The 21,181-nt window shown below is 34.5% G+C and overlaps 1 protein-coding gene and 1 pseudogene across 2 annotated transcripts in view; both read right to left on the reverse strand.

Moving 5' to 3' along the window:
* COMMD10 (COMM domain containing 10) overlaps positions 1–21,181 on the reverse strand; it is a 183,559-nt gene that overhangs the window by 150,733 nt on the left and 11,645 nt on the right. For both annotated transcript variants that reach the window (XM_041761619.1, XM_041761617.1), the window contains one exon: positions 1,264–1,374. In XM_041761619.1, the coding sequence (XP_041617553.1) occupies positions 1,264–1,374 (111 nt within the window). The remainder of the gene's footprint in view (positions 1–1,263; positions 1,375–21,181) is intronic.
* LOC121494763 lies at positions 8,066–8,566 on the reverse strand (annotated as a pseudogene).

Below are 21,181 nucleotides of genomic sequence, written 5' to 3' on the forward strand. Positions count from 1 at the left end.
TATTAACTGCAAATGTATGAAATGAAATACTTTTGAAACACTGTGGTGAATTAATTATATGTGGTGAGACCCAACTCAATTGCCTAAAATTTTGTAGACATGGAACGTGGGCAAGGTATTGGTTCTAGTTCTTATGGTTAATAAAAATGTGCATGATATAACACATAATGAAAGTTCTAACAAAGAAGTAATAATAATCCCATCCTTCAATGCCCATTATAAACAATAACATTTGGGGATCCCTGGGTGGCGCAGCGGTTTGGCGCCTGCCTTTGGCCCAGGGCGCGATCCTGGAGACCCGGGATCGAGTCCCACATCGGGCTCCCGGTGCATGGAGCCTGTTTCTCCCTCCGCCTTGTGTCTCTGCCTCTCTCTCTCTCTCTGTGACTATCATAAATAAATAAAAAAAAAATAAAAAAATAAAAAAATAAAAAATAAAAAAAAAAAAACAATAACATTTCTCCCGTCATCCTCTGATCACATCCAGGCAGAGTAATCTCTCCTGCCTCTGATCCTCCTACCTCATTCTCATCTTTATTTTATTTGTCTTAACATGAGGCGAAGTCTCCTTCCGTTAGGGGGGGAAAGTCACTCCCTTAGAAAGAGAATCAATTACAATAAAAATACAACAAATAGCTTTTATTGATATCTTAAAATATATTTCTCTATATGCTAGAGTAAAGAAAATATTCCATGCCAACTCTTTCAAGTAGATTACACATTCAAGCTTCCTGAAATTAACACTAAAGGAGAAATCACCATGCAGTAAAAAACAAATCCAAAATTCCATTTTGCAAGAATAGGGATTTAAACACATGCACACAAGTGCTACACACACACACATACAAATACAATTCATGCCACCTTCATAATCTAGGCATTGGTTAGACAACAATAGTCCCTCTAGCATATGTATGCAGCTTAAAACACAAAACACTCAGAAATATCCACAAATATCTGAATCATTAAAATCTTGTATCTGGCATTACCAAGTTTTCTTATTGCAGAATTTAAAAGGAGACATTATGATATGTTTTTGCAAGAAAGGCACCTTGCAAGACAAGATATTTCTTCAAATGAATACTAAAGCGACAAATCATTCTGATATCAAAAACTGTCACTTATAAATAAAGAGCTGTTAATTTGTTAATCCTTATTTGATTGTATTTAAATTTTCATCCAAGAGAGCAAAGACCTTGCTAACAATAAAGTACATGACCCAGTAAACAAAATACACTGTTTCAATGAGATACCATTTCTTACCTTTGAATCTTCATTGCTCACTCCTAGCTGTAATACAGCCTGAGGAGATTTCAGTTTCGCCTGAGCAGAGTGAGCCATTTGAAGGTTAAGCTGCCATTCGACCGTCTCAAGCTAGAAAAGACAAGTGCAGATTGGAATCAGATGGTATAGAAGGAAGACAACGGTCAACTTTAAGCATATCTCCCATCCATGGGAATGAACATGAATAGCCTGGACTTCGTGGAAAGTCAGTTCCCGGGCTCCTTCAACCTGCATATTCTGCAAATTCTCCCTTTGGACTCATAACACTGGCCTTGTGCCACACCTGTCAAATTCAACAATAAAGATGGTCTTCAAATACGCTGTATTTTAAAAATAGAGGTCTTAGGCTAAGCAATGAAGTACACTAAAAGAGACAATGGCTTTTAAATAGTAAATTACTATTTTAAGATAGTATATATGTAAAGCCAATGATTTTTAAATAGTTAGAGATTTTAACTCACACTTTAATGACCTCTCATTATCTTTCAAAACTCTCCCTTAGGTAGAATACAGGTAAGACTTTTTGTTTGTTTAAATTTAGAGGAAAATTGAAGTACCCAGATGGTAAGAGGTTCACACATTTAGACACAGTTAGTGAGACTGGAAAAGAGCCAGACAAAGAAATGATATTTATTAGTGAGCAGGTGTTATCATGCTTTCCAAAGTACTCTTATTATGGTTCCCGGTTATGACAGAAACTAATTAGAACATTTCCTTTGAACTTATTAATTAACATAATAATAGCAAAACTTAATCAGGTAGGGCAAAAGTAGTAAAGACAGACTAAAACAGTTTAAGTTTTCTCTTAAAATATTAAACAGCACAAATGTGGCTTTATTAAACTCGATAGACGACTAGTTTCTCTAATCTCAGAACTATGAGTATAAATTTTGAGATTTAACTTCCAGTCTCAAGTATCAATATTTAGGGAAGACTGTGACATGCAATTGTCATATGCCTCAGACAACATGGCTCTAATAACTGAATGAGTAAAACTAACTTACTACATTGGTAAGAATGGCAACCTCACAACAATTTTTACTCAACCAAAATACTAACTGCTACCTTGAAAGACTGTTCAACAGCTAGAATCACAGCAGTGACTCAAAGCCAAATTGGAAAGAGAGCAATGAAAGTATGATCTATTTGAGAGAGGATATGACAAAATAAAGATACGGTTTTGTTCTTTCTGGCACTGAGCCTTTGAGGGGTTATGGGTAAAAAAAGGAAAGATGTTGCAGAGACATAGCCCACAACACCAGAAATAAAACAACAATTTAATGGTGTATGTTAAGGACCCTTAACATACTGATCTTTAACACACATCAGAGTAAGTGTAGTCTCTAATACCAGCCCACCACTCTTTTGAACAGTTATGTGCAATAGATCTACCAATATATAAGAAAAAGTATCCCATAACCATTCTCATATATCCAAGCATTTTGATACATGTCACTGTCTTAATTGAAAAGTACCTTCCAGATACTCATATGAACCTATAAGATACTGTCTTGATCTTATTTTACTGATCCTATCCTAGCCCTTGAAGCACTTATAATAAATATTAAGTGAATGAATTAAAACACAGCCTCATTATGGCCAATAATTTGCATAAATTAATGCATGCTTTGTCTTTGCATAACAGTGGTAAAGGAGAATTTACAACAGCACTGAGCTTATGCTTTCGTTCCAGCTCGCAGCTGTCATTCACTAGTTATGGGTTATGGAACCATGGTTAAGTCACAATCTTTTAAGACCTCAATTTCTTCATAGGAATTAATCTATGTGAACTATCTGCTTTCTTGAATTATTAGTAATAACAATTAAGAAAATGCATATTCAAAGGTGTTTTGGAAACTGCAAAGTATTATAATTTTTTTTTTTTGGTCAGCAGAGTGTTCAACAATTTATTTTCACAAATATTTAAAGTTAGTATAATATTTGTTTACTTCATTAGCATTTTTTGTATTTTTTATTAGAGTTCAATTTGCCAACATATAGTATAACACCTAGTGCTCATCCCATCAAGTGCCCCACCTTAGTGCCCATCACCCAGTCACCCCAACCCCCAACCCACCTCCCCTTCCACTACCCCTCCCCTTGTTCGTTTCCCAGAGTTAGGAGTCTCTCATGTTCTGTCACCCTCTCTGGTATTTCCCACTCATTTTCTCTCCTTTCCCCTTTAATCCTTTTCACTATTTTTTTTTATATTTCCCTAATGAATGAAACCATCTAATGTTTGTCCTTCTCTGATTGACTTACTTCACTCAGCATAATACCCTCAAGTTCTATCCACTTTGAAGCAAATGGTATTTGTCGTTTCTAATGGCTGAGTAATATTCCATTGTATACATAGACCACATCTTCTATATCCATTCATCTTTCGAGGGATACCAAAGCTCCTTCCACAGTTTGGCTATTGTGGACATTGCTGCTATAAACTTTGGGGTGCAAGTGTCTCGGTTTTTTCACTGCATCTATATCTTTGGGGTAAATCCCCAGCAGTGCAATTGTTGGGTCATAGAGCAGTTCTATTTTTAACTCTTTGAGGAACCTCCACACAGTTTTTTGGAGTGGCTGTACCAGTAGTATTATAAATTTAAGGCATTTTTGATTACCTGATTTTTTTTCTACAGTATCTTAAATACAGTAGACATTCTGTATCTGTTGAACTGAACTGAAATGGAAATTAATCAAAGAATCCTCACAAGGAAAGAAAGGTAATTTTTAAGAGTCATGACTAAAAGAGTTGGTGGGTTGCCTTTCTTAAATTCCAGAGCCTTTTCCATGAAACTGTGATTTAAAAATATTTGTTCCATGTCCATTTTAAAGAGTAATTTAAGAAGCAAACAGAATTGCTAAGTTCCATACGTATGTATATGCACATACCCACACCCACACATAAAATTTCTTAGAAAATGATCAGTTTTCAGAAACCTTAAATGAAGAGGAAATACAGAAAGAACAACTAGAACTATAAAAGAATACTTAACAACTACACAGAGTAATAATAGGAAAACAAATAAACCCTTTTCAGTGAAACTAGGAGACAAAGAAAAATTGAGAACCATTATAAAAAATAATTGACACATACACTTCAAAAACATAAATATCCTAAGAAACAAAAGTTTTGAAAGAAGTCACTCTTTACATGGTTTATAACACACTGCTATATTATTGGCCATATCTCTAATAGGCACTAGTAATAGAAATATAAGCAAAATCCCACTTAAAATGGGATGATATTGTATAGTATACTACTGTGGGTGAAAACTGTATAGTATACTATTGAATTATCATTCCACTGAGATTCATAACTAAAAAATACAAGAGTCGCCAATATTTCAATTAAATATAAAATAAGAAAATCTAGTATACAATTTTGACTTACATTAGCTCGACTATATATGCTTCTATTTAGAATAAAATTCTGCCTCATGTACAGCAGACATTTATACATTATAATACCAGGAATCATTTTAATATTTCTTATGTCACACTCAGATTTAAATCTGAGAGTCCTTATATCTTAGTCAACATCCTAGATTTAAATGTCATGTAGGGGATGCCTGTGTGGCTCAGTGATTGAGTGTCTGCCTTTGTCTCAGTGCATGATCCTGTGGTCCCTGGATCAAGTCCAACATCGGCTCCCTGCATGGAGCCTGCATCTGCTTCTGCCTATGTCTCTGCATCTCTCTCTGTCTCTCATGAATAAATAAATCAATAAATCTTTTTAAAAAAATAAAATAGAAAAAAAATAGAATAAAATAAAATAAAATAGAAAATAAATGTCACCAAAATAACATAAAACACAAGCAAAATAAGCCACTGATATTTTTAAGGTGTTTCAAACCAAGTCAAACTGTTTAAAGGATAGTTCTTTTTTTAAGATCTTATTTGTTTGTTTGTTTGTTTGTTTATTTATGAGAGACACAGAGAGAGAGGCAGAGACATAGGCAGAGGGAGAAGTAGGACAGAATCATGACCTGATGCTCAACCACTGAGCCACCCAGGTGCCCCTAAATGATAGTTCTTACACATCTCACTAACATTACTTCTTACCTGACAATGTTACTAATATGTCAGTTCAAAATATGATTTAAATACATATATATGACTTCATTCTCTCTCATATTTCCATGTAATGACCTCAATGTAAACTTAAATTTTCATAAGTGCTTTGTAAACCACAATTCCAAATCACACAGAATCAGCCAAAATTATAATTCTATTAACCCTTTTAAATGGAAAAAGAAAATGTAAAGTTTCACACCATATTTTAACTAGTGGGGTGCTCTAAAACAGAAGCCACTGTTTGGATCATACAACACAGCAAGAAATACTTTTTATGTTGCAAACAGGCATATAGGCCCTGAAGTTCCACAGAATAATTTTTACCTGGAGGTGTGTTCTTTAACAAGTTTCATTATGTTTCATTTTGAAAATGCTATTTGAAAATCCTCTAAACCACTAAACCACTAATATTTCAGGCTATTTACAGTTAGAAAAATACTGCTCAAAAATACTGAATGAGTTTTAGGAACTACATGTGTAGCTAATCATGAAAAATTTTATTATTTATCATAATAAATCATGAAAACACATAAAATTAGAGCCATATCTGCTAAAATAGAAAACACTATCTATATTGTTGCTATAAGCCACCATCTACTTTATAACTAGAAAATACCATAAATAGAAACTTCACTTCCATATGGCTCATTACAGAAACTATACACTTCTATTTACTCTAATGAAATACAAAAATTAGGCAGTTGACTAAATGTTTCATATGAGAACATAAACCTATTTGTAAAGCTTAGCTAAATACTTGCTCCACAAATTTTTTCTTAACCACTTCTGACTTCGATTTCTTCTTTTAAATCTGATCGATCCTATGAAGTGCCCAATTTAAGAAATAGTGACTTCTAGTATCAAGGACTATGAACTTAAAAAAAAAAGAAATCTTTCTACAAACAACACCTACATCCCTTAACAAAATACAAAGAACAACTATCTGAGGGCTCTATAAGGCACAAAAAGTACATAGAATTTGGAGAATCAAAACATAATGCAACGTTAGCAGCCACGCATCAAAGAAATAAAAGAGAAGTAAAAAAAGCTACTTTGACAGAATTGAAAATACAACATACCAAAATTTGTGGGATGCCACAAAAGCAGTTCTAAGGGAGAAGTTCATACCGATACATGCCCACATCAAAAAACAAAAAAGATTTCAAACAACCTAACTTTACGCCTCAAAAAGCTAGAAAAAGAACAAAACCCAATGTAAGTAGAAAGATAGAAAAAATAAATACTAGCAATAGATAAAATAGAAACTAAAACAATAAAAAAAAGATCATACCAAGATCTAGAGTTTTTTTTTTTTGAAAAGATAAAAATTAACAAACCTTTAGCTAGACTCACCCAAAAAAAGAAGAATCAAATAAATAAAAATCAGGAATGAAAGAGGAGACATTACAATTGATACCACAGAAATACAGAAGACCATAAAAGAATACTATGAACAATTACATGCCAATACATTGGACAACCTACAAGAACCAGATAAATTCCTAGAAACATACAACCTACCAAGATTGAATCACAAAAAAAAAAAGAAAGAAAATCTGAACAGACTAATTCCTAATAAGGAGATTCACTAACCAAAATCCTCCCAACAAACAAAAGTCCATGACCAATGGCTTCACTGGTGAATTCTACCAAATATTTACAGAAGAATGAATACCAATCTTTCTCAAACCCTTCCAAAAACAAAAGATTAGGGAACACTCCCAAATTCATTTTACAAGGCCAGCATTATCAATACAAAAATCAGACAAGGGTGCCACAAAGAAAGAAAGAAAATTACAAGCCAGTATCCTTGATAAACACTGAAGCAAAAATCCCCAACAAAATATTACCAAAGCAAATTCAACAATACATTAGTAGGACCATATACCATGATCAAGTGGGATTTATTCCAGGGATGCTAGGATGGTTCAACATTCATTAATCAATCAATCAATGTGCTATACCATATTAACAAAATCAAAGATAAAAATCGTATGATCATTTTAATAGAAGCAGAAAAAGCATCTGACAAAATTCAACATCCATTTATGATTTTTAAAAAAACTCTCAAAAGGCTGGGTATAGGGGGAAGATGTTTCAACATAACAAAGGCCAGATATGTCAAGCCCACAGCTAACATCACACTCAATGGTGAAAAGTTGAACGCTTTCCCTCTAAGATCATTAACAAGACAAAAATGGCCACTCTTGATACTTTTATTCAACAAAATATTGGAAGTCCTAGCCAGAACAATTACAATTAATAATAATAATAATAATAATAATCACCCAAATCAGAAAGGAACATATAAAACAGTTAGTGCAAATGACAAGATTTTATATGTAGAAAATCCTAACAACTCCACCAAATAGCTCTTGGAATTAATAAATGAATTCAGTAAAGCTGTGTGATACAAAATCAACATATAAAAATTTATTACAATTCTATACACTAATAATGAACTATCAGAAAGAAATTAAGACGATCCCTTTACAACTACATCAAAAGAATAAAATACCTAGAAATAAATTTAACCCAGGAAGTGAAACACCTACATATTGAAAATCACAAGACACTTCATGAAAAGACATGAAGACACAAATATAGGAAAAATATTCCATGCTCGTGGATTGGAAGAATAAGTGTTGTTAAAATATCCATACTACCCAAGCAATCTATAAATTCAATGAATTCTCTATCAAAATTCTTTTTTTTAACGTTCTTAGTTTATTAATCCTCTCATGAAAAATCTGCACAATCACCACAGATAAAGCCACTGCAGAATCTTTACTCCTTCTGTTGTCCAATCTCCAGCTCACTTTTTGCCAGCACCAACGTTGGCTTTTGCAGTCCCCCTGACTTTCTTCATTCTGTTTTTGCATTCTTTGTGCTGTTTTCTTGAAGTCTTTTTCTTCTCATACAGGCCATGTCTTGCAAGTCTATGTTTGGGTTCATTTTTCTTTGCATAATCCAAGGAATCATAAATCATGCCAAAGCCAGTTGTCTTGCCACCACCAAAATGGGTTCTGAATCCAAATACAAATATGACATCTGGTGTGGTCTTGTACATTTTGGCTAGTTTTTCCCAAATTTCTGTCTTAGGTACTGTTGCCTTCCCAGGGTGAAGAACATCAATGACCATCTGTTTCCGCTGAAGCAGTCAGTTGGTCATGAACTTCCTGGTCTGGATAGTTTCTGTGTCGTTCATGATGGCAGCCGAGTTTCAAGCAGCCAGGGAGGAAAAGAGCCTCTATCAAAATTCTAATGGTATTTTTACAGAAATAGAGCAATCCTAAAATTTATATGGAACCAAAGAAGACTCCAAACAGACAAAGCAATCTTGAGAAAGAACAAAGCTAGAGACAACATGCTTCCTGATTTCAAACTATATTACAAAGTTATAGTAATCAAAAACATGATGTTGGCATAGAAACACACACACACACACACACACACACACACACAGATCAATGGAACACACTACAAAGTCCAGAAACAAGTCCACACATATACGGTCAATTAATTTATAACAAAGAAGTCAAAAATATACAACAGAGAAAGGCCAATCTCTTCAGTAAACAGTGTTGGGAAAACTGAACAGCCACATAATAAGAATGAAACTGGACCACTATCTTACATCATGCACAAAAACTAATTCAAAATAAATTAAAGCCTTTAACATAATACCTGAAACCTAAAATTCCTAGTAGAAAACATAGTGGTAAGATCCTTGACATCATTCTTGGTGAGGAATTTTTGGATTTGACACCAAAAGCAAACACAACACAAGCAAAAATATACTAGTGGGACTAAAAGCAAAAATATACTAGTGGGACTAAAAGTAAAAATCTTCTGCACAGCAAAGGAAATTGCCAACCAAATGGAAACACAACCCACCAAATGGGAGAAAATATTTGCAAATCATATATCTGATAAGGGGTTAATATCCAAGATCCATAAACTCACAAAACTGCAAAATAAGTAAGTAAGTAAGTAAATAAATAAATAATCTCTTTTAAAAATGAGCAGAGATATGAATTGACATTTTTCCCAAGAAAATATATATATGGCCAACAGGTACATGTAAAGGCACTCAACATCAGGAATCATCAGGGAAATACAAGTCAAAACCACAATATCACCTCAACCTGTTGGAATGACTATCAAAATCACAAGAAATAACAAGTGTTAGTAAGAATACAAAGAAAAGGGAACCTTCATATACTATTGATGAGGATGTAAATTGGTATAGCTGCTATGGAAAACAGTATGGAGGTTCCTCAAAAAAATTAAAAATAGAACTACCATATGATCCAGCAATTCCACTTCTGGATATTTATCTAAAGGAAATGAAAACATAAACTCAAGAAGATATCCACAACCCCATGTGCATTGTACAATAGCCAAGATGTGGAAACAACCTAGGCACCCATAGACCACTAAATGGCTAAAGAAAATGTGAAACACACACACACACACACACACACACACACACACACACACACAGAGGAATATTATTCTACCACAACAACAAAAAAAGGAAATCTTGCCATTTGCAACAACATGGGTGAACTCTGAGGGCATTATATGAAATAAGTCAGGCTCAGAAAGACACACCGTATGACCTCACCTATATGTGGAATCTAAAACCAACAACCACCACCACCAAACCCATTGCTACAAAGAATGATAACCACAGGTTGTCAGAGGGCTATTGGGGAGGGAGATGGGTAAAATGAATGAAGGTAATCAAAAACTACAAACCTGCAGTTTATCAAATAAGTAATTCTTGGAGATGAAATGGACAGCATGGTACTACAGTTACTACTACTATATCATATATTTGAAAGTTATTAAGAAAGTGTATCTTAAAAGCCCTTATCACAGAAAAACAACTGATAACTATATATGGACTAGATTTACTATAGTGTTTACTTCACAATATATACAAATACTGAATCATTACAATATACCTGAAACAGATATAATGTTATAGGCCAACTGGATCTCATTTTTTAAAAATGACACAACGACATGCTGTCTAGAGAAAAACACACTGAAGATAATGTGGGCAGTTTGAAAGTTAAATGATGGAAAAAGATGTATCATGCAAACATTAATCAAAACAAAGCGGGCGGGGGCTATAAAATTATCCAAAGTGGAGAAAGACATTATATAACAATAAAAGGACCAATACACCAAGATATAACAACGCTAAAGGTCTTAGAGCTACAATACATGTCAAGCAAAAATTAATAGAACTAAAAGAACTAGAGGAATCCACAACTGTAGTTATAGACTTCAAAACTTATTTCTCAACAACTGATATTAGAATAACTAGACAGAAAATCAGCAAGGATATGAAGACTTCAACAACATCATCAACCAAAAGAAAAAAAACCAAAAGTTTTTGCTCTGCAAATGACCCTAATTAAGAAAGATGAGAAGTCAAACTACAGACTGGGAGAAAACATCTGCAAATCACACATCTGAAAGGATTAGTCTCCAAAATATATAAACAACTCTCAAAACTTAATAGTTCTTTTAAAAAAAAAAAAAAAAAGAAGTGATCCAATTAGAAAATGTGCAAAATGCAGAGAAACATTTCACTGAAGAGAAATAAACAGATAGCAAAATAAATACAAGAAAAAATATTCAACATCATTAGCTATCCAAGAAATGCAAATTAAAGCCACAATGAGATATCACTGCACACCTATCAGAACAATTAAAATAAAAAATAGTGACAACTCCAAATGCTGCCAAGGATGTAGAGGGAATGGATCCCTTATACACTGCTGATCAGAATGCAAAATGATACAGCCACTCTGGAAAAGGGTTTGAGAATTTCTTATAAAACAAAACATGTAATGAAACATGTATCACCCAGCCATTATACTCATGAGTATACTCTAGAAAAATAAATACTTATGCTCATGCAAAAACCTATATACAAATGTCTATGGCAACTTCATTTGCAACCAACAAAAACTGGAAACAATTCAGTTATCTTGCAAAAGCTAAATGCTTAAGCAATCTGTTTTATATATATACCAGAGAATACTACATAGCAATAAAAAGAAATGAACTATTAATACCTCTAACAACCTCAGGGGTGCTTGGGTGGCTCAGTTGGTTAAGAGTCTGACTTTTGATTTTGGCTCAGGTTGTGATCTCAGGGTCATGAGATTAAGCCCTGTGTTGGGCTCCATGCTTAGCAAGGAGTCTGCTTAGGATTCTCTCTCCCTCAGTCCCTACTCCCACCTCCTCCTTTCTCAAAGCAAAACAAGACAAAACTCTAACAACCAGAATGAATATCCAGAGAATTATGGTAAGTAGGAAAAAGGTCAATCCCAGAACATTGCATACTGTATGATTCTATTTATATTATACTTCTTGAAATCACAGAAACTATAGATATACAAAAGAAATTAATGGTTGCCTGAAGGGTGTGGGATGGGCATGAAAAGGAAGTGGGTATGGTCATAAAAGGTAACTTGAGTGAACCTTGTGGTAATGAAAATGCTCTGTATCTTGACTGTATTAATGTTAATGTCCTGCTTATGATATTGTACTATAGCTACTCAAGATGTTATCACTAGGGGAAACTGGGTGAAGGGTACATGAGATCCCTCTCTATTACTTCTTACTACTGCATGTGTATCTATCATTATCAAAAGGCTAATTCATTTAGGAACAGCATAAATTAGAGAAAGAGAATTAGTAAATGTAAATAATTACGAAAATTCTGCTAAATTCATATTTATACCTCATCCTTGGGTACATGATTATGACATTTAAAGAAAATCTACCATTCTACAAGGTCCCTATGATTCTTTTTTTTTTTTTTTTAATAATGTATTCATTCATTAGAGACACAGAGAGAGAGAGAGAAAGGCCGAGACACAGGCAGAGGGAGAAGCAGGCTCCATGCAGGGAGCCCAACGTGGGACTCAATCCCGGGTCTTCAGGATCACACCCTGGGCTGCAGGTGGCCCTAACCCACTGCCCAGTCCCTATGATTCTAATTGGCTTTTCCACATTCTTTGTTTCTAAAATTTATATATATAAAAATGAAGCATAAGATAACATCTTCTTTCGCAAATTTCACACAGGGTAGAAGGGGATTTTTCAATTCAATGTAATACGTTTAATAAGGTTAGCTTCTTTGAAGCATTTCTCATTATAAATATGTATCACCAAGAAACCAATACATGCTGGGAAAATCAATTTCTGAATATATAAAAGGTCATATTTATGATCCCTCAATAACAGCACAGGTACATGTATGTTTATGCAATTAATCTTTGTTTAAATGATAGAGTCAGTAATTTTACATTTGTCTAAAACAGAGAAGTTTCCTCTATTTCAATTATACTGTATTGGAGATTTATTTCCTCAGGCAAAATAGATACAGGGTTTGCCAAAGGACACAAGATGACACCACCAACCTAGGAGTACATTTCAGTGGAAACATTCTGTGTACCAATAAGAGTATACAGATGATTTATTCCTCAATTTTTTACCTTCTTTTCTTTGGAAAGAAAATGCTATTAACTATGAAGAAGGTACTTAAAATCAGCTCAAAAAGATCCATTAATCAAATCAGCAAAATGTTAAACAGTCTATCATTTGGAGGCCCTCCAGGAGATCTCAAATTTTATTCCCCATTTTTAAGCTGGTTGTGCCCAAGTTACAAAGTTGCATTCTAAAACATCTCATGTGGAACTTAGAATGAATTTGCAAACAGAATAACATTGCAAATGGTGATTAAATTACCAAGTAGTTTAACAGAAGCAATGCAAGTGGTTCCCTACTTTTGTCCTAACCCGAGGAGTACCTAAAACTCAAAATGTAACAACGTCAAGTCCCCTTACCCAGTGGTTAAAAACAGGTAATATTTTAGGATTAAGAAAAATCTTCAATTTCCATCATTGTATCTATGCGGTTTTCTTTATTACATACATAGATATCATCCTACACACAAGTATCCAATTTGAGAAAAAGCTTGATGCTTTCAGATATTAATGTTTCCTATCTTTATGTAAATTCCATTAAGTTTAAGAGACCTCCATTTCTTATCATGAGTATCAGACTTTCACACTGTTTTTTTCATTTTTAAATAATGGCAAAATGATATAAAGGCTGGCTTGTGCACATAGAGAAAATCAAACAAAGCAATGTCACCATAAACTGAAATGAAAAAACTACAGTAATAGTTTCAAGAAGAATGATCCAAGGATCAATTTGTTTATTTTTTTTTAATGTTAAGTCTGAGATGCCTATTAGACACCCAATAAAATTACCAAGTAGGCAGGCCCAGGCTAGAAAAAGAATTTTATAAAGTAACATGTAAGCCCTGATGTCTAGATGAAATTGCCATGGAAGGTACAAAAGAAAATAGAAGAAAACTAGGGACTGAGTCCTGGCATTATGCAAAATTGTGGAAATGAAGAGAAAGTAGCAAATATGATTACAAAAAGAAGAAGAAAAACCAAAGGAATATGGATCTGCCTTATATCCATCTTAGGCACTAGTGACATAAAAATGAGTAATTTTAAAATCTCTGCTCTCAAAGTTCCAAGTATAGTGATGAAGACAAACATGTACAAAAACAATTTTGATGTAACATGTCATCATGTCTGTAAAAAATCCTAAGTAATCTACTAAAAAGCTACAGAAACTAGTGAGTGACTTGATGAAACTTGTGGCACATGAGATTAAACATGAAAAATCAACAGTATTTCAAGATATTAGAAACAACTAGAAAATATCAAAAATGCAATCCCATTTGTAGTAGCAACCAAAATCATGGCAATACACAGTGTCTTGGTCTGTTCCAGCTGCTATGACAAAATACAATAGACTATGTGGCTTAATAATAAAAATTTCTCACCGTTCTGGAGGCTGGAAGTCCAAGATCACTGTGCCGCCATGGTGGGGTGAGGGCTGCTGACTTCTCTTTGTGTTCTCACATGGCAGAAGGGGATAAAGCAGCTCTCTCTGGTTTCTTTCATGAGGGTATTAATCCCACTCATTAGGATTCTGCCCCCATAAACTAATCACCTTCCAAAGGCCCCACCTCCTAGTGTATAATCACCTTCAAGGCTAAGTTTCAAAATATGAATTTTGGGAAGACACCAATATTCAGTCTATAGCACAGGGATACACTTTAAAAAATCTGAGTAAATCCTGGACATTGAAAAACTACAAGTTACTGGAATGAATTAAAGAAGGTACCAGTATATGGAGATATACCATGTTCATGAATTTAAAGGCTTAATATTGTTAAAATGTCAGTTCTACCAAATGTGATCCACAGATTAAGGGCAATCCAATGAAATTCCCAGCAGGCACTTTCTATAGAAATTGACAAACTGATTCTAAAATTTAAGTGGAATGGAAATAACCTAAAAAAGTCAAAGCAGGTTTGGTTTGGTTTGGTTTGGAAGAGATACACTACCTGACTTCAAGATTTATAATAAAGCCACAGCAATAAAGATAATGTGCCACAGGCAAAAGAATAGAAATATAGACACACCAATTGACTTCTGACAAAGATGACACGTAAATGATGCTGGGACAACTAGCTATTTATATGTTGTTCAGCTGCCCCCTCTCGTCACCCTCTATGTCATCCTCTGATCATTGGCGAGAATAGGGGGCAATAGGTCTCCAAGGACCAAGCCACACAACTTCCCAAGTCCTATGAAAGTATTTTCAGTTGTGACATCTGTAAGTACACAAAGACAATGCCAGGATCCAGAGATAATTATTAGGCAATACAGCATCCATATTACATAGATGTGAGCACATGAGCATATATCAAAAGATGCAAACAGATAAATGCCTTGAATTCATATTGGAGTTAATCTGCACCCTAGGTGACTGCCCACCTTGACAAAACATACTGCATAAATCATACTACAAAGGGCCACACATTAGGCACTCTCCAGAAGACATCAAAAATCCAAAAGTGACAAAATCAATGCCCTTCTTTACTGCTGCTGCTACACCAAATCATAATAAGAAGTACAAATGCTTTATTATACATATCATAACTTAGGGATACTTCCCAACCTAAATCCTTAAGTTCAAATGCGACTAAAGTCAACCTAGTCTCGCCACTAGGGTCGCATGGAACTTAATCATACTCCTTGACTCACAGATGTGGCCAAAATACCTAATCATATGGTCTTCACACCCAAGCTGTAAAGTGATGAGGGAAAACATCAATGAACCATCCTTCAAACTGTTGGCCACTGCTGCATACCAAGAACATAAGAGAATAATAGCGTAAGTTTGAGGACACTGAATGTCATTTAACTAATGCTCTCACAATTGGCAACACTCTGAAAAGTACATCAACTCGATTTAGCAATCCTTGAATACTATGCACATAATAGTAATTTTGCTAACGATGCAATTTTTGGCATTAGTAAAATCTTTAATCTGTTAATGGTTCTGGTTTTAGGCAATAATTTATAAAGCAGAGAACACATTTCTGTTTCAAATAAGAATGATTAAGGGTCTCTTAGAAATACAGCTCTTTAAATTGATTGCTGCAATACAGCTAATGACATTACCTTCTTTTCCTGGAGAATCTCAGTTTTAAGCTAAAGCAATTCTTCCTGCATTTCCACTTTTAAAAAGGGAAAAATGTAAATGGTTAAGCCAAGTATTCCAGCAAAACTCAAGAGTTATGAAATAAATGAACTACAAAAGGTTTGAAGTACAACCAAAGCGAAAACACAAAAGAATACTGGGTGAGGCATCCAGCTGGCTCAGTCAGAAGAGCATGCAATTCCTGATCTAAGGGTCGTGAGTATGAGCACCATGATGGGGGTACAGACTACTTAAAATAAATAAACTTAAAAAAAAAAAAAAGAATACTAGGAAATAGGTGTACCTGGGTGGCTTGGTTGGTTTAGTGTCTGACTCTTGGTTTCGGCTCAGGTCATGATCTAAGGGTCATGGTATCAAGCCCTGTGACAGGCTTCATGCTCAGAGTGAAGTCAGCTTGAGATTTTCTCTCTTACTCTCCCTCTGCCCTTTCTCCTACTTGTACACACTCTCTCTAAATTCTTAAAAAGAGAGAGAGAGAGAGAATACTAGGAAATAAAGAAACCAACTCCCTTCTTATTTGTTCTTTCTCCACCAATCAATACAAATATCCTTCTTTATAAGAAAATCTAATACACTGCACTTCAAAACGCCACAATTTGTAGAGCAGAGATATTATTGTTTACTAATTCAACAACTATTTATTAAGAACCCACTGTCCTCCAAGGGCTATTTAAAGTAATGGAAATATAATAGTGAACAACTGCTCTTGTGGAGCTTACAGTATGTCTCTATTACAGTAATAGAGACAAAGAACTGTAAAAATAGACAAGCAAAATATATAATGTGCCACACAGGAATATATGTTATGTTAAAAAAATGAAGTAAGAAAGTAACATAGACGTGTGAGTCCTTTTCACTGTGATAACCAGGGCAAGACGCAATGACAAATGTGACATCAGAACAAACAGCTGAAAAAGGAAGCCAGCCATATGAACCTCTAGGAGAAGAGCTTCTCAAGTAAAGAGACCGGCAGTGACCAAAGTCAGGCAGGTGAAGGATGTTAAGAGGTGAAGGTCAACAAGATAAGGTGGTGGACTGAGGGGGTTATGGATTAGGAGTAACCTTAAAAGCAATCATAAGAAATTTGACTTCTATTGTTAACCCATGGAAAGCTTTTGGTGGATTTGGAGCAAAGGAGGTATAAAATAAGACTTAGAATTTTAAAAAATCACTTTTAAAGTTCCTAATCTGGTAATGGTAGGACACATATTACCCATTTTACAAATAAAAATTATAACCACTAGACAAAATACGTTATTTTATTATGATTTCTTTAGAGAGTGGAGGAGGGGCAAATTGAGAGTGAGAGAGAGAATGTCAAGCAAACTCCTGGCTCAGCACAGAGCCTGATATGGGGCTTGATTTCAAGACCCTGAGATCAGGATCTGAGCTAAAATCAAGAGTTGGACACTGAACCAACCAAGCCACCCAGGTGCCCCAAAGAGAAAATATTTTTTTAAAAAAATGATTAGAAAGCATTGGGTAAGAACTAAAAGCTGGTAGAAGTTAAGGGAATTCAACTCATTTAAGACAGGAAGCACACATAGTAACAGATTCACATTTCTATAACACAGTACAGACTGTTCAAACTAAGAGAAAGCCTCAGATTTGGCCCTGTGGGTCAGCAAACCCATTCCACAGTATTGACCCAAGAAAAATGAAAATATCTGTCCACAGAAAGACTTGTACACAAATGTTCACAACAGCCTTATTCATAATCCTGAAACTGGAAACAGCCCAGATGTCCATCAACAGGAGCATAGATAAACAAACTGATATTTTTATATGATGAAGTACTACTCAGCAACAAAGAAAATGACTGATATAAATAACCACATGAATGAATCAAAAAAAATATTATGTGAAAAGGTATGAGTCAGACATTTGAGTCCATGTACATTAAATCCAAGAACAGACAAAACCAATCTGTGGTGACGGAAAGTGAAGGCAAGAGTAGAGGAATCAACACCTGGGCATTTTCCAGGGGATGAAAATTTTCTTTATTTTGTTATGGATGGTGATTAAAGAGGCGTATATAATTTCTGAAACTCACTGACTGAACTCTTAAAATCTGTGCATTTTACTACAGGTAAATTACATTTCAATAAAAAGCAATAAACAAATCTAGCAGTATTTAAACCTCACAAACATTTATACTCAGTCAATCCCAGCACATGAAAAAATATGCCTTTCACTTGATTCATAACATGCCAACAACTAAACAACACAGAGGCATAAATTCAACTTGTACGTGGATATAATTACAACAAAATACTTTTTCCATAAATGCAGATGATAATAAGTATTTAAATCTTGAAGAAACGTTCAAACACACATTCATAGCTATCTGTGTTTCAAGATTTAGCTCCATGAAGTACACTCTTCCTGCCCTCTTTACATAATGCTATTCATCCATCCTTAGAATTCTAAAAGAAATGAAATATGATACTTTAAAAAATGCTAAAGCAAAATAATACAGTAAATTTACAAGTATCCAATCCAAATGTCTAATTTCTTATACTCCATATAAAAAACAGGTATTTAACAATAAATGAAGCAAACAATTAGCTGTTACACTTAACAAAGTGTATTGTACTATAATGGCCTTAAAGAGACATATTTTTTTAAGTTTTTTTTTTTTATTTATTCATGAGAAACACAGAGAGAAAGAGAGGGAGAGACACAGGCAGAGGGAGAAGCAGGCTCCATGCAGGAGGCCCAATGCAGCACTTGATCCCAGGACTCCAGGATCATACCCTGAGCTGAAGGTAGATGCTTAACCGCTGAGCCACCCAGGTGTCCCTAAAGAGATATATTTTTAAGAATGTCATAGGAAGATTATGATTTTAGAAATATTGGCTATCCATCTTTAAATGGAATTTTCTCAAGAACCTCGAAGAAGATACGATGAAATTTCACTAGTGTACAATGAAATGAATAAATATTATGAATAAATTCAACAGGTATTTGGTAAAGTTAAGAACATTCTTAACGGGAGAAATTCACATTAAACGTATTTCAAACAAATTTAAGTGTCAAATATATTTTTAAAAACTCTAACAAACAGGGGATCCCTGGGTGGCTCAGCTCAGGTTTAGTGCCTGCCTTCGGCCCAGGATGTGATCCTGGAGTCTCTGCCTCCCTCCCTCTGTGTCTCTCATGAATAAATAAATAAAATCTTAAAAAAAAAAAAAAAAAACAAAACTAACAAACACAAAAGTGCATTTTAAGAAAAGGAGCAGGCTACTCAGAGTGCTTAACATATGCCTTACATGCATTTCTCATCATCACATTTGTTACTAACTGAGGAGCAGAGTTAACCTAAAACGTAAAATTATTTTGGGGAAAAATTATACAAAATATTTTGTAAAATCACAGGGCACAGAAAAATTATGCAGCTAACACCTAGGTGGTAGTATAGACTAATGGCTTAGGAATGCGACTACTTGTGTCAAATCCCAGCTCTGCCACTTTACAGCCTCAGAAAACAGACAAATATGTCAGTAATAACTGAAATAGAAGTTTTTACAGTTTACAGAGTAGGAATAAATGTAAAGGAACTCTAAACAGAATTTTACGAGTAAAACTGAATACAGTATTCAAGTTCTATCTCAAGGGAAATTCACAATTTAATAAATGTTGTAACACAGGCATTATAACAAAAAAATTAACAGAAAACCTGTTAGGAGGGCACTGCTGACAGAGGCAACAGTGATAAGAGGGAAGAAAACAAAATTCGAATAAGTGGTGGTGACATTTCAGTATCAAGTCTCCAAAGAGATAAGGTATATTAAAAAAAAAAAAAAAAAAGTGAGATGGGATAAAATTTAAAAATCCCTTCAATCATATCTGGCAAAATCTATCATGAAGATTAATTTTCAGTCTGCCTCTGACTTACTGGACCTAAATAATAAAAGACAAAAAGGGGTGTTTTTAAAAATTAAATTAAAAATAAGCACCTTTGATTTTTTAACTTATTACTTAACCAAATCTGACAATTTGAATTTAGAATTATTACCCACAGATGTTCCACTGCAAGCACTACATAGAGAGTTCATGCAAGTGAGTCCCTAAATTACCCAAACCAACAGTCATTGTAGATACACCTTTCGTTCACTACATAAGAAGTCTCTGCCATATATTTTTGTTGCTATTTAAATGACACTATCTATTTTCACACAGCCTAAATAGTTATCAGAGCCAAAAAGGAAGACAGCATTATAGCTGCAGGAGGTAGCATGATTTAAAAGGAACAAAGCTTAAGAAACAGACCTGATTCTCATGTAAGCTTCACCACAGACCAAGCGCGATAAGGTGGTAAAGATACCCTTTATAAAGTATTATTTTCTTCCTTTTCAAAGATATCATACATACACAGAAAACTCTGTAAACCACCCTGCACAGTAAAATTGTGTCTGACACAGAAAAACTGTGTAGCTAACATCTAGGTAGAAGTATACTATCATGGCGTAGGACTGTGACTACTTTTGCCAAATCCCTGCTCTGCCACTTATTCAGCTGCATGATCCTGAACCAGTTATTTAGTCCCTCTAAGCCTCAATTTTATTTTCAATATAAACTATAACTATTAAAAGGTTTTACAAGATACAAAGCACTTAGCAGAGCATTTGGCCTACAATAAATACATGAAATGTTTGCTATGATTTTAAGAAAGAAGAACAAAGCTGCTGGCAATACAATGACAGATTTTAAGATATACTATAGAGCATTAGTAACAAAAACAGCATGGTACTGGCACAAAAACAGACACAGAGATCAATGACACAGAAAAGAGAGACCAGAAAGAAATCCACACTTACATGGTCAATCAATTTATGACAAAGGAGGCAAGAATATACAAGGGGGAATAGACAGTGTCTTCAATAAATGGTGCTGAGCAAGCTGGACAGCTACACACAAAAGAATGAAACTGGACCATTTTCTTAGATCATGCACTAAAATAAACTTGAAATGCATTAAAGAAATAAATGTGAAACTAAAACCATAAAATTTCTAGAAGAAACCATAGGCAGTAAATTTCTTTGACATCAGCCACAGCAACATTATTTTTTAGATATGTCTCTTCAGGCAAGGGAAATAAAAGCAAAAGTAAACTGCTAGGACTACATCAAAATAAAAAGCTTTTGCACAGCAAAAGAAACCAACAACAAAATGCAAAGAAAACCTATTGACTGGG

The sequence above is a fragment of the Vulpes lagopus genome, chromosome 7 (genome assembly GCF_018345385.1).
Source record: "Vulpes lagopus strain Blue_001 chromosome 7, ASM1834538v1, whole genome shotgun sequence".
NCBI classification, from domain to species: Eukaryota; Metazoa; Chordata; class Mammalia; order Carnivora; family Canidae; genus Vulpes; species Vulpes lagopus.